This window comes from Mixophyes fleayi, chromosome 1 (genome assembly GCF_038048845.1).
Source record: "Mixophyes fleayi isolate aMixFle1 chromosome 1, aMixFle1.hap1, whole genome shotgun sequence".
NCBI classification, from domain to species: domain Eukaryota; kingdom Metazoa; phylum Chordata; class Amphibia; order Anura; family Limnodynastidae; genus Mixophyes; species Mixophyes fleayi.
Genome location: NC_134402.1, coordinates 463,601,852 through 463,615,881, shown reverse-complemented (window position 1 = coordinate 463,615,881; position 14,030 = coordinate 463,601,852). Strand labels below are relative to the sequence as shown.

At 41.9% G+C, this 14,030-nt stretch overlaps 1 protein-coding gene across 1 annotated transcript in view; it reads right to left on the bottom strand.

The window, feature by feature from the left end:
• LOC142103502 (sphingomyelin phosphodiesterase 5-like) overlaps positions 1–14,030 on the bottom strand; it is a 55,015-nt gene that overhangs the window by 10,424 nt on the left and 30,561 nt on the right. The window contains exon 5 of the mRNA XM_075187540.1: positions 12,796–12,885. Within this exon, the coding sequence (XP_075043641.1) occupies positions 12,796–12,885 (90 nt within the window). The remainder of the gene's footprint in view (positions 1–12,795; positions 12,886–14,030) is intronic.

Here is a 14,030-nt window from a genome sequence, read left to right as displayed (position 1 = left end):
ACAGCGAGCTGAACAAACCGGGGTATGATACATTTACCCCCTAGTATGCGTAAACACAGCGAGCTGAACAAACCGGGGTATGATACATTTACCCCCTAGTATGCGTAAACACAGCGAGCTGAACAAACCGGGGTATGATACATTTACCCCCTAGTATGCGTAAACACAGCGAGCTGAACAAACCGGGGTATGATACATTTACCCCCTAGTATGCGTAAACACAGCGAGCTGAACAAACCTGGGTATGATACATTTACCCCCTAGTATGCGTAAACACAGCGAGCTGAACAAACCGGGGTATGATACATTTACCCCCTAGTATGCGTAAACACAGCGAGCTGAACAAATCGGAGTATGATACATTTACCCCCTAGTATGCGTAAACACAGCGAGCTGAACAAACCGGGGTATGATACATTTACCCCCTAGTATGCGTAAACACAGCGAGCTGAACAAACCGGAGTATGATACATTTACCCCCTAGTATGCGTAAACACAGCGAGCTGAACAAACCGGAGTATGATACATTTACCCCCTAGTATGCGTAAACACAGCGAGCTGAACAAACCGGAGTACGATACATTTACCCCTAGTATGCGTAAACACAGCGAGCTGAACAAACCGGGGTACGATACATTTACCCCCTAGTATGCGTAAACACAGCGAGCTGAACAAACCGGGGTATGATACATTTACCCCCTAGTATGCGTAAACACAGCAAGCTGAACAAACAGGGGTATGATACATTTACCCCCTAGTATGCGTAAACACAGCGAGCTGAACAAACCGGGGTATGATACATTTACCCCCTAGTATGCGTAAACACAGCGAGCTGAACAAACCAGGGTATGATACATTTACCCCCTAGTATGCGTAAACACAGCGAGCTGAACAAACCGGGGTATGATACATTTACCCCCTAGTATGCGTAAACACAGCGAGCTGAACAAACCGGGGTATGATACATTTACCCCCTAGTATGCGTAAACACAGCGAGCTGAACAAACCAGGGTATGATACATTTACCCCCTAGTATGCGTAAACACAGCGAGCTGAACAAACCGGGGTATGATACATTTACCCCCTAGTATGCGTAAACACAGCGAGCTGAACAAACCGGGGTATGATACATTTACCCCCTAGTATGCGTAAACACAGCAAGCTGAACAAACCAGGGTATGATACATTTACCCCCTAGTATGCGTAAACACAGCGAGCTGAACAAACCAGGGTATGATACATTTACCCCCTAGTATGCGTAAACACAGCGAGCTGAACAAACCGGGGTATGATACATTTACCCCCTAGTATGCGTAAACACAGCGAGCTGAACAAACCAGGGTATGATACATTTACCCCCTAGTATGCGTAAACACAGTGAGTTGCTGAAAACCCATAATTTATGAGTTTAAGATATAGCATGACAACATTACTATATTATTTTTCTATTTAACTTGGATAGGCTATAATCATGACAGTGGTTCCTGCCAGCTTAACCTTTCCTAAAGGTGCCTGGTGCCCCTTTCCCATCACAAAGAATTTCAGAGGAAAATAAAATGACACACAGGTCCCACAAACAATAAAGGGGTAGAATGGAGTGATATCTTACTAGACGCAGATTACAGTCAACACCACCACCACCGAGGGAAAACTGACTTAGGCCTTCTAAGATGGCACATGTACTTTGACAGACTATACCCTGGGTCACTCAAAGATGATAAAAATAAGATTTTATACTTCCGTTAAATCCCTTTCCTTTAATCCATTGGGGGACCCCGTAACATTGGGGTACTGAGTGCAGCCAGGAACAACTTCATTTTAAATCTTTGGCATTTAAGCCATAGTTCCTCCCCTTCCCCTCCATACGCCACAGCTGCCGAAGCACAACTCAGTCACTTTATAACAATGCCCCACAGGACAGAGTAGGAGAAACACAATAAAAAGGAAAGGAGAACAAAAGCATATAAGAGTGGGTGTCCGGTGTCCCCCAATATATTAAGAGAAAAGGATATAACTTCCAATTGGGTTACCCTAAACATTGGACACATCCACCAGATACCCTTTCCAAAACTGCCTTAAATGCAAACACATGAAATCTATAGAATTTTGTACATGTGTGAACTGAGCACCAGGTGGCAGCCAGAACCAGTTGCTCAGACAAGGCCCAATGCCACACAAGAGCCCACCACCAAACTTGGAGTTAGCCAGTTATATAACGAGGCTTTTGTTCTTTCCAAGCTCATCAATTGCCTGTCTCTCAGATTTTGCAATATTACAGGTCGTAGGTAGATTTGTTATTGGGATTTCTTTCAAATTCTTCTCAACCAAATTTTGGAATGTGCTAATAAACAGACCTTTAACGTAGCTAGGGTAAAACGTGGATCTGTGTGTTTAGATTTAGTTAGTTCGTCCTCATTTGTTATGGTCCTCGATGGGAGGAAAAGCAAAGAACTCTTTAAGAGTAATTTTTCTTACAAACTTATGTACATCAATGAATGTTTCAAAGAATGTGTAGAGATTCCATTTATCACTAGATATAATAAGGATAGAAGCTGGCTCAGTGGATAGCACTTCTGCCTCACAGCGCTGGGGTCAGGAGTTCAATTCCTGACCATGGCCTTATCTGTGTGGAGTTTGTATGTTCTCCCCGTATTTGCGTGGGTTTTCTCTGGGTGCTCCGGTTTCCTCCCACACTCCAAAATCATACTGGTAGGTTAATTGGCTGCTATCAAAATTGACCCTAGTCTGTCTGTCTGTGTATGTTAAAGAATTTAGACTGTAAGCTCCAATGGGGCAGGGACTGATGTGAATGAGTTCTCTGTACAGCGCTGCAGAATCAGTGGCGCTATATAAATAAATGGTGATGAGGAGGATGATAAGAATACACTGGAATATTATTTTAGGAAACGAAAAACTAAGGGAGATCCTGCCCCGTAGACCAAAGTTCATCTACAAAGGGGCAGATAACTTCAAAGGAAACCTAGTAAAAAGTACGATTGCCCCGCAAAGACTAACAACAAGAAAGAGCTCAAGACTTAATGAAAACGATAAAGGCTTCTATCATTGTAATAGATGCACTGCATGTACTTCGAGTAGATGTAGAGATACAAAACCAACCAAAACCTTCAGATCCAACACTACTGGAGTCACATACACCAAAGAAAAACTTACTTGTGACACCACAGGGGTTATCTACTTATTAAAATGCCCCTGTGGAAATCAGTGTGTTGTAGGACAATTAGGAAACTCAGTGTTAGAATCCTAGATCATCAGAGGAACATCACAGAGAAAGCAGAAGATCACAGTGTTCCCGCACATTTCCTCCAATATCACAATAACGATCCCTCTAGACTTGAGTTTATGGCCATCTGCAAGGTTGAGAAGTCATGGCGAGGAGGGGATTATATTAATAAAATTTCCTGAGAGGAAGCGAAATGGATCTTTAATCTACAGACCCTCTCGCCCCATGGCCTGAATGTAGATTTCGATCTTAACATTTTCCTAGGATACTGATTCACCACATTTTGATGTGCAGAAGGGAAGATTACACACTCAGGGTTTATATTCATTATCTCAAAGGAAGTGAAAAAGGTTTATGTTCCTATCTTCTATGTACTATATTCTTGAATGTATGTCTGTATTTGGAAATATGTTAAGCATTGCGGACATACATCGTTTTGTTTCCCTTAAGAGGACTGAACTTGAAGAGTCTGTTTGACAATGTGACTACCATATTATGGTTGTTAGAGACAACCCATTTTAATTTTAAACTCCTCCTGTCTCAAAGGCTGCCCATGATCAGGCTTCCCACAGAACAGAGTTTCCTTTCTTTCTCCATTTTATTCTGCAATTCACTGCTGGGACAGTTCAACCTATTTGGATTCTCAGTTACAGCTCAAGTACTCATTCAATATTTTGACTCTTTGTATTCATATTTAAACCATTCTGTCCCACAACCTACCATCCACTTCTATATGAGGATACTTTGGAATTCTTGAACTTCATACACAGTTGTTCATTGGTTTACTGCTTGAACTTTTTTTGTGATACATACATACATACATGCAGCTTTTGGAATATTATACCAAGCAGGACTATGTGACAAATTTGACAGACTATAGTCTGTTTACTGGCACAGTATTTACACTCAAGATATTATGCTGTCTTTTGTTACATCATTGCTTTACCTGGCTTTAGTTTCCAGTTTCATCTTATATGTTCAGCTGGTTTGATACTTATGGTCCGGACCTGTTTTTAAGGTTGTCAAACATCTTGCAATTACTGCTGCAACCCCTACATCATCTGCACCAGGGAGAATACTTTTATGGCATCTACTAAGACTGCCTTTGGGTTTCTTGCCCTTGAACAAAACAGATCGACTTTGTGGTTGAACAGACACACAATCCTATCGACGTCCTCCCACCTGTTCACAATCTGGTGAAAGACCTCTGGGTGAAGAGAACATTCCCATGGGTGAATAGTCTTCCTGCTCAGAAAAGCTGCCTCCCAATTGTCTACCCCTGGGATGAAGACTGCCATAATGGCTGAACATTCAGTTCCACCCAACCCAAAATCTTGCTGGTCTCTTGCATGGCGGGATGACTTCTGTCCCTCCTTAGTGGTTGAGGTATGCCAAAGTCATGGCATTGTCCGACTGTGCAGGGAGTAACAGTTAGACGGATGCTCCCGATACAAATGTTCTGTGCCGACTACAGTGCAGAACACTGATAATAATTCTAATACGTTTATTGGGAGTTTTGACTCCTCCGGAGACCAAAGAACCTGAAAGTGGGCTTGAAGAATGACAGCACGCCAACCCTGAAGGCTGGTCTTTGTAGTTATCAGAGTCCACTCCCAAATGGAGAACAGGAGACCTTTGCTAAGATTCTCTCTTCTCAGCCACCAAAGGAGTGAGTGATGCACCATTTGGGAAAGGCATATTACCTGGCAGGATAGACAAAGGTGGGACTCATTCAATTTGGAGAGGAGATATAATTGTAATTCTATTGCTTGAAAGTGAAAAAACGAGACCGCCTCAAAAGTCGAAACTATCTTGCCCAGTACTCTCATGCAGAAGTGTACAGATGTCTGTAAGCTGAGACAGAGACTTTACTATACTCTGCAAGGACAGAATTTTGTCACCGGGTAAAAAACACCTTCTGCTGCGACAGTGTCAATTTGAAGTTTTTGAGATTAAGAATCCACCAGTGGAATTCTAAAGTCTGAGCAATATTTTTGCACATGGACCTTTAGTACAGCTGGCTACTCTGCTTTTATGAACATATCATCCAGTGACTACACCGCGGTTGGAACCATAGTTCTCTAGATACCCGACCCTCTAGGCTCACCGTCACACAGGTAAGGAGGCAGGAAGGAGATAATAACCCCTTTCATTAAACAAAGTGCACACACTAAGTAAAATACAACAGTGCTCACCAAGGAGAAATGTGTTCCGCCACCAAATATAACAAGTGTCAGAATATCACCAGTTAAAGTAAAACATCCCAACAAAAGTCCCCAGCAGGTTACCTGACAGCACAGAGCCCTAGCAGGCACAAAGTCCCAGCAATAGAGTCCACAGATGGCAATCCAAGTAGGTCAGGGGTTCTGGTCTGTAAGGCGGATCTGTGCATCTTGAAGATTCCGGCTACTCAGCCAACTCTCCACCAGCTTGGTGAGACTCTGGGTATTAGTCTCCTTACCTATGTAGGCTGACCAATTCCACAGAATCTATGATGTCTCCTGAAGGAATAGTGACAGACTCAGTCCTTGAGGTACACTGCCCACTCTGAAGAAGCTCCTGCTTCAGCAATCCTTTCTGGCCCTGAAACAATACAGCTACTCTCAATCAGGCCTGGTCCTTGCTCTTCCAAGATTCCCCAACAACAAGCCCCCTCCCCTCTGAGAGTCCCTTTTTGTCTCTTCCCCCAATGTCACCCAATCCTTGCCCCCTCCTTGGGTCAACCCCCCTGGCCATGCTCCATTTTTACTGGTGGTGTTTAGGTGGCAACAGGGGTGGAAGTAGAACATGATATCAATTGTCTACCACATGCTGTGAACATGCCATCTAGTCTGGGTTGGAGAGGTGTTGAAACAGTGGTCAGTAAACAGGCAGAGTCCACCTCCCGATAGTAGATCGAATCCTGACCCTCCTGTTTTGAAATGCTGCTACTCTTTTTTGATGTCACAGGATCCACAGCTGTTTCACACTTCCTGTGAGCTGCCTCCCCCCTTCCTCTCTGGACACCACTACAATACTGGATCTGGTCTCCAGGTGGCATTTAATAACAGATTGGGCTGCCCTTGTTCAGTTGGCCCACTGATTGACAGACCTCGTTGCCACGATATTCTCAATGTAAGGCCCGGTCTTGACACACATCCAAATAGGGGATGATTTTTTATTACGCTTGGAGCGCAGCAGAGATGCCATGACTGTAATGATTTTGGTGAAAACTCTCGGGGCTGTGGCCAGACCAAAAGAAAGAGTCCAAATTGGTAGTGATGAGACTGAACAGCAAATATGAGAAGACAATGATGTCTTTCCCAGGTAGGAACATATTATTACGTGTCCTTGATATCCAAGCACACATATACTCATCCTTTTCCATGCCATTCCCTTCAAATTTCCATCTTGAATCTGTCTACCAAACGCTGGATGTGTAGGGTTTTCAGATTCAAAATGGGAAAGAACGAACAGTCTATTTTTGAACCAGATATAGTTTGAGTAGAATCCAAAACTTTTTTTTTGATCCAGAATGGTAACAACCACTCCTGAAGAAAGCAGAGCTTGAATGACCTCTCACATAGCAAGACATTTTGTCGTGATTGCAGAAAGACCGGTGGTGAAGAATCTACTGGGTGGGGATCTGAGGGGGTATATAATGTATCCACCAGCCACAATTCCTCTCACCAATGCATCTGTAGTGAATTTTAACCAGTGGTTCCCCTGAAGAGGAGTAAACAAGCTCTCACCACAGAGGATTCTAAGTGGACAGAATACCCATCATGCTGATGGCTTGTCGGATGACCTGGTAGCTGGGCGTCTAGCCACCCAAGCCAGTCTTCCTCTCTGCAAACTTCCCCTAGGGGCAAAGGCATGTCCCTCTGGTGCATTGACTCCTAGTTTTCCTTGCAGAAACCTCCCCTGAAAACCGAAAGAAGCGAAACCTGGAAGCTCACACTCTTGGATCATTAAAAGGAAGAAAAGCACTCCATCTCCCTAAAAACGGGATGATAATGTTACCTAGCTCAGGCCCAAATAATAGACACCCAGAGAATGAAAAGGACTCTAGAATATGTTTAGACTCCATAAAAGCTTCCCAGGATTTAAGCCAGAGAGTGTGATGAGCAGAGATTCTGAAACGGATATCCTAGCTTCAATCAATCCATCATCTAGAACTGCATCCCCAAATACTTTGTAGCTCCTTGAACCTGCTCCACCAAAAGCAGCAATTCAGACCTGTGTCTATCAACTATCAAGCCTTCTGAAAGCTGTCCCAACCACCTCTCCACAGCCTTCTTAAGTCACACAGAGTCAAACACTGGGTCGCAAAGAGGCCTCTGCAGCCACAAAAATGGACTTAATGCTCTTAACCTTATGGTCAGCACCATTGTTAAAGTTTGCTGCATTGGGAATGGGAATTGTGGTTGTCTTGGGACAACCTCCCTAGAGAGGCATCCACCTTAGGAGGCACTTTCAAATTAACCATCTTCCACAAGAAGAGGATAACAATTTTGCAGCATACGATACACTTGGAACTTACGGTGGATCACGCTTCACCCAGCAAATCATCTAGAAGGGAAGAGAAAGGGTTAAAAAAAAGAGAAAAGTTTTCTTTGCCATCCTTTTAAATAGGGATGTTTCAGAAATATCCGGAACTTCTGAGTCTTGTATGTCTAATATCTGATTCACAGCCTGGAGCAGATCAACCACCTCTTTTCAGCTAAAAGGATCTTCTTCAAAGTATAAAGTATCCTCTAGATTTGAACCTCCAACTACTTCACCCATGTCTTGGGAGAGCTTCTCAGAACCTAACTCACTATGGAGAACCATACCTCTACGTTTGCGAGAGGCAGGAGGAGTTGCAGAATCCAATATTCTTTCCAGGGTGAAGTAAACTTTAATCCTTGCACAGAAGTTGCAAGACTTCTTGCTCATACAGACTCCTCCTGGGATGCCTAAATGAAACCCATAGGCCGCTGGCTAGGCATGACGAAAGGGAACAGACGTCCACAAGAATCTCCCCCTGAACCTGAGGGAATCTGGGAAGGTCTCCTCTCAGAACAATGGGCCAGCTGAGCAATCTGAGGACTTAGCCCAGGCTAGTTCGGCCACATCGCCGTACAGGACACATTATCCTCAGACTTGCATAGTACATCCATGCCTGACTGTCCCAGAAGCAATTTAACATGGCATTTACAACATATAAAAATCTTTACAGAAACCACATTCACATCTTTAGCTCTGGAAGAACTCCCCTTATCAAACATAGCAGAAAGAGAATATAGAATACAATAAACATAACACAATCAAACAAAAGAAAGTGAACCTGTTAACAGACCCAAGCCTGGTAAACAGAGTTAAAATTCACTCATAAAACACCCCCAAACTATAACTGAGAGCACCAGTGGTACAGAAAGGGAGACCTGGACTTTGAGAGGGCTGATACTTCTAGAGTACTTTAATCGCAGCAAAAGAACATGCCAAGAACTAAGTATCCACCTTATAAGGGAATAAAACCTCAACCCTGTCAGGATGAGAGCATAAATCTGATATGCTGAAATAGAATATTGGATGTCAGGACCCAAAATAAATCTTTGCATGAATACCTAAATTAACCTGATCGTCAATTCAGATAAAGGTGTGACCAAATGAGCCCAGGAGGAGGTAATTGAGTTAGGCAAACCCTGTGTGAAGAGTCCAGCTTTAGATATGCAGATCACATACATCCATTGTATTTGATCATGTATTTCCCTAGCTAATTGACTTCCTTTCAATAGGGTTAATAAACACAAACTAACCCCTAGGTGTAAATTGGAGAGCCAGACGCCTAGGTGAGAATCTTGGAGACTCTTGTATAAAACCTCTATGGTCTTTATGCCCATGCCCAGCACCAATATAGCTAACGTCTTGAAAGATGGCCTAACCCTTCAGAACAAACCAGTGCCTAGCAGGGACATTACTGAGATAGTAATTCTACCTGACCTGGCCCCATGATAAATAATGACTGGTTTCTCTATACAAACAAAAACAAACAGTCCCAAGCCCTGGAGCCTCACTGAAACTTTAATTAAAATCTCCCTCTCAGCACTATGCTGAGAGAGAGTTTACCTACCTTAGGGTGACTGCCTCCCTGCAGTCACTGTACAGGACCCCAGTCCCTACCTGCAATAGCAGTCACCAGCTCCCAATGTTGAATTGGCTCCGGGAGAACTGGAGACGGCTTCAGGGGCATGAGACTGCACTCCTGCTCCCCGCTCCAGCATCGCACAACTGGCCGGCTCAATCCATAAACATCTACATGGCCAAAAATATTAATAAACCCAAGAAAAAGCTACTAGAGCAGATCCTAACATTGCCCCTTCTGTAGGGCACTAAAAAAAAAAACTGAGCTGTTCTTTGGCAGGCATGGGGTATGAAGGGGGAGGAGGGAGGACCTATGCTTTAAATGCTAAAAATTTTAAGTACCCTCGGCTCCTGGGGTCATCCAATCGGATGCCAAAGAATCAAAGGCACCAAAATGGTCAGGGAAATGCCTCCTGATGGATGATACCACAACCAAGTCTCTGCAAGTCTTACAGAGTCTGTGCCAAGGATAGGAATCTGTGAATATTTATTGAAATGGGCACAAAAACACAGGGAGGACAATTATCTAAAGCAGATAAGTATTTAATGGAGTGAACTGAAGACGAAGAATATTGATCCAGAAGGAACAATCTCAAAATTATAGGTCTTCCCAAGTCAGTGACAGCAAACAAACATTCTAAAATATATCTGTCCCATAGATTGTAAGCTTGCGAGCAGCCTTCTCAACTCTTTGTCTGTTTTACCCAGTTTGTTTATTAGTTTACTGTGTTTGTCCCCAATTGTAAAGCGCTACGGAATATGTTGGTGCTATATAAAATGATGATGATGGATGATGGATGATTGATGATCCCATGACATTCCTTACTCGGGAGTGTTAGTAAAGAAAACATAAACGACATGATGAAACTGGGTCATTCTCTGGTAGATGACTGACAGACGTAATACTTAGAAGCCAGGAAGTAGCTTTTCCCAAACCATTGGATAACCTTATGAAAGAATGGTGGGGTGAAGATAAATGCCATTCTGGGAAACCACCAAATTGGTAATGAGAGGTCACTTAACACCAACCACACACAGAAAACACATGAAGAATACATGAAAGCTAATTAAAATCTGGCACACACAAGTGTATACTGGCATAGAAAATAGACTTAAGGGAGACAGGACATATAGCTCCATTTTGTTGAAGTCGAGTATAGTAAATATGGGAAAGAAAAAAGGAAGACATCTAGCAAATATAACAAAGTGGAAAATGAACCAATGCAAACTCCTAAGATTAGAGATAATAATGGAGCTTTATACTTTACTCTTCCCCTTACTACATATGATGCGGAAGCACCAACATGAGCAGGAGAGGAGACTGAAGCAGGGACACAGTGGAGATCGACCAGGGAAGGATTTTAACCAATTTAAATGCCTGAATTTGAGCCATGTTATGAGAGTCCAACCTACATTATTTACAGACCACCACAATTATTGTACTCCATTTCTTTCCCCATTTTTTCCCATATATTTCCACGGACACCAAGCAACATAATTGGACTTTATCCCACAATTAATACGGTCACGAAACGAGTTTGATAACACCTTAACCATCCTGGTCCTCATTTCTCACAAAACGTGCAGTATAACATGTACTTTTTATAACCCTGTTTATGTTCCCACGCTCACCATAGTACAACTGTAGTGTCGAATAACATGTGGATAAGTGAACATTGTAGCCATGTCTATACAGAAGACTTTAATTCCATGTTACCCATTGAAAAAGTGTTTGTTGTTATTGCAGTGAAGCTGTTATTCATTATTCTAAAAGTGAAGTGGGTTATGGGTAAGGATCAGGTGGGCTCCAGTTCTAGGATACAGACGAGAGGGCTGTAGCTAAATTCATTCTCCCCCTCCTTTCTCTACAGGAAGTCCTGAATAGCTGAAAGATAGGTCTGGTTCAAAAAGCTTGTAAGGGGTTCATTTCTGGAGGTGGGGGAAGGCCAATTAGTATCCATTGTCTTCCACAGGACTAGCTCAGACAGTTTGTCAGGGACACAGCAAGGGAGCCACTGTGGAAGGACAGCTCATGTCCACTCCCACTCAAACCACCTGGTCCAGCACACATAAATGTTTAAGGAGGAGAGACCCAGGGGTTTGCCCAGGGAGGGCAAAACACTGTAAATTTAACCCTAACCCAAAGGTCTTGGATTCTGCAAGTCAGGACAGCCAGGTGACTAACACCTTAAGCTAGTGGGGTAAGGGACCGATAATGTGGTAATCTTGCCTGGCATTTATTTACTGTTTGTATATAATAGTCTAGTGATTGTTTTTATTACAATAAATGTATTATTGTGTTTTCTAACTGCATTTTCCTGAGTGTGTATGTGAACCCTAGAAGGTCCTGGGTAGGCTTCCCTGGCATAGTAAGGCACCCCTGGGTGGCCAGCCAACGTGAAGAGGGTAGAATTGGGCCCAAATAACACGGTATCCTCACAAATACACAGTGACCATATACACTCAGGAACATCATCAGCATTATGTCAATATTGGGAATATCAATTAACTGTACAAACTTCTGAAGTTAGGGTTAGTATTTATAATAATAGAATTTATAATTGTACAACCTGATTTGCAATATTACTATATATTCTTATTATATATAAATGTTTTATTGAGGAATTGCTGATAAAATACTGTGAAAAAGCTAGGAACTATATCTTGTGCAAATATCTGTTTTAAGAAAGTAGATCCGCGTTGACGATTCACCACTGCTCATGTGACCTCAATGATGACGTCATTTTGTAAACACACCCACCAATGTAAAAGCTTTTAAATTAGCCTATAGTCCATTCATGGGTCTCTCAGTCTGCCAGGATCATGAAGGGACAGGTAGTATGTGAACTACTGTGATATACCTTTTGTAACTCTGTAACTTAACATCTAAAATGAAGTAAATCTTTTTTTATTGCAAAATCTACACTTGAATGTAAATTTATTCTGAAAATGACTTCAACAAAAAACTTTCATTGACACACACCAAGGATAGATCATTACAGCATTGGCACAATCATACCAGGCACACTTATCTTGTAATGTACATAAAAACAATAGTCATATCATTGGTAACATAGCTACAGAAGAGCGAGCCAGTGAAAATGCCCATCTGTGTGAGCGAGCAAAAAGGCATCAGATAAAACGAGAGCACAATCTCTGGAGAGAAAGTGCACAAGAGATAGAGCAAGCAAGCGACAGAAAGCGTCATGGCGTGTGAGCGCGCTGGAGAGATGGAAAGAGAAAGCAGGCATGAGTGAAAGACTAAGAAAGCACTCACGGGAGAGAAAGATCATGAGAGGGAGACAAAGCACTTTCTGTGTGTAATTATTTATGGTCTGTGGAGCAGATTGATGAGAAAGATCATCATGAGAGAAACATCTAATAGAATTAATTCACCCTACAATATGTACATACTATATTTACAGTCCGGTTCAGAGATCTTTACTCACCGACTGCTCCTGGTCGGTCTCTTCCAGCGCAGTCTCTGCAGGGATCCTTATAGACAGTGAATAACTTGTGCTTTTGTTCTAAGCAATCATCTGAAAGAAAAGAAAAAAAAAAATACAGCTCACAATACAAATATAAATCAATATTCTACTTTAATCAATTTACATCAATCCCCAGTATAACTTTCACTCTCAATTCCCTACTACACACAGTGTCGGACTGGGGCATGAAGGGCCCACCGGGGGATGTCATGGTAGGGGCCCACCAGAGGGGGTGTGGCCAGCCACCTGTATGTATGGCTTGAGGGGGCAAGGTCAGCCCATCGAGGACATAGCTAGTGCCATATTGTAGCATATAAGAATGCAGTGTATACAAATTACCCAAACACTAGTATTTGGTAAGTTAACAAAACAAATATGTGAACAGAGGGCTGGAGCACAACTTCTAAGATAGTGGTCAGATTAAACCCCCTTCCAAAGAAATCTCTAGATATAATTATTTCTCCACTTATTAAAATACCAGCTTAAAACTGGTATTATGAGAGCAGTGTTATTAAGTGGTGAACATATAATGAAACGAATAAATTTAGATATACTTTTTTTTACAGAGACTTTAACTAGTGGTTAATGTGGTTAGCATAGGGGAGTAATGTAAAGAAAGCGCACTGTAGTAATTAATTCATATTATCCCTGCTTATGTATGCCAATTGTTATTTACATTCCAGTTCATTCATTACTTTTCTTTTAAAAATGTGATCATGATTATTTATCATTTTTTCTGTTAACATTCTATAACATATAAACAGTTTTCCATTGCTGGTAGAGAATCCGTTAAAACTGGAAAGTGCCTAGTTCTCCCTGGGTTATCTATGGAATCTCTACATGTATGGCCACAATTAGGAAACACACCAGAGGAGAGGGATCTTATCTCAGTTTGTGAGAAAGGGATATGGAAAATAAGATTTACAACAAATGAACAGAAAGAAAAAAAAATAAGCAGTAAAGTCTTGTAATAATAATAAACATGATAAACAAGTATAATATCTATAATTCTACAGGAATCCATACATTTAAATTTAATTAATTTCTGTTTCTATATGGTGTTTTCTTTTACTCTCAAAAAGTGCCACATATGACTTTGTGTATTGAATAGATAAAATGTACTGTGGTTAAATACAGTAATCATTCAGCATACATAAGGGAGGACAAGACTTAAGAAAATGAGAGAAGTTTAACAC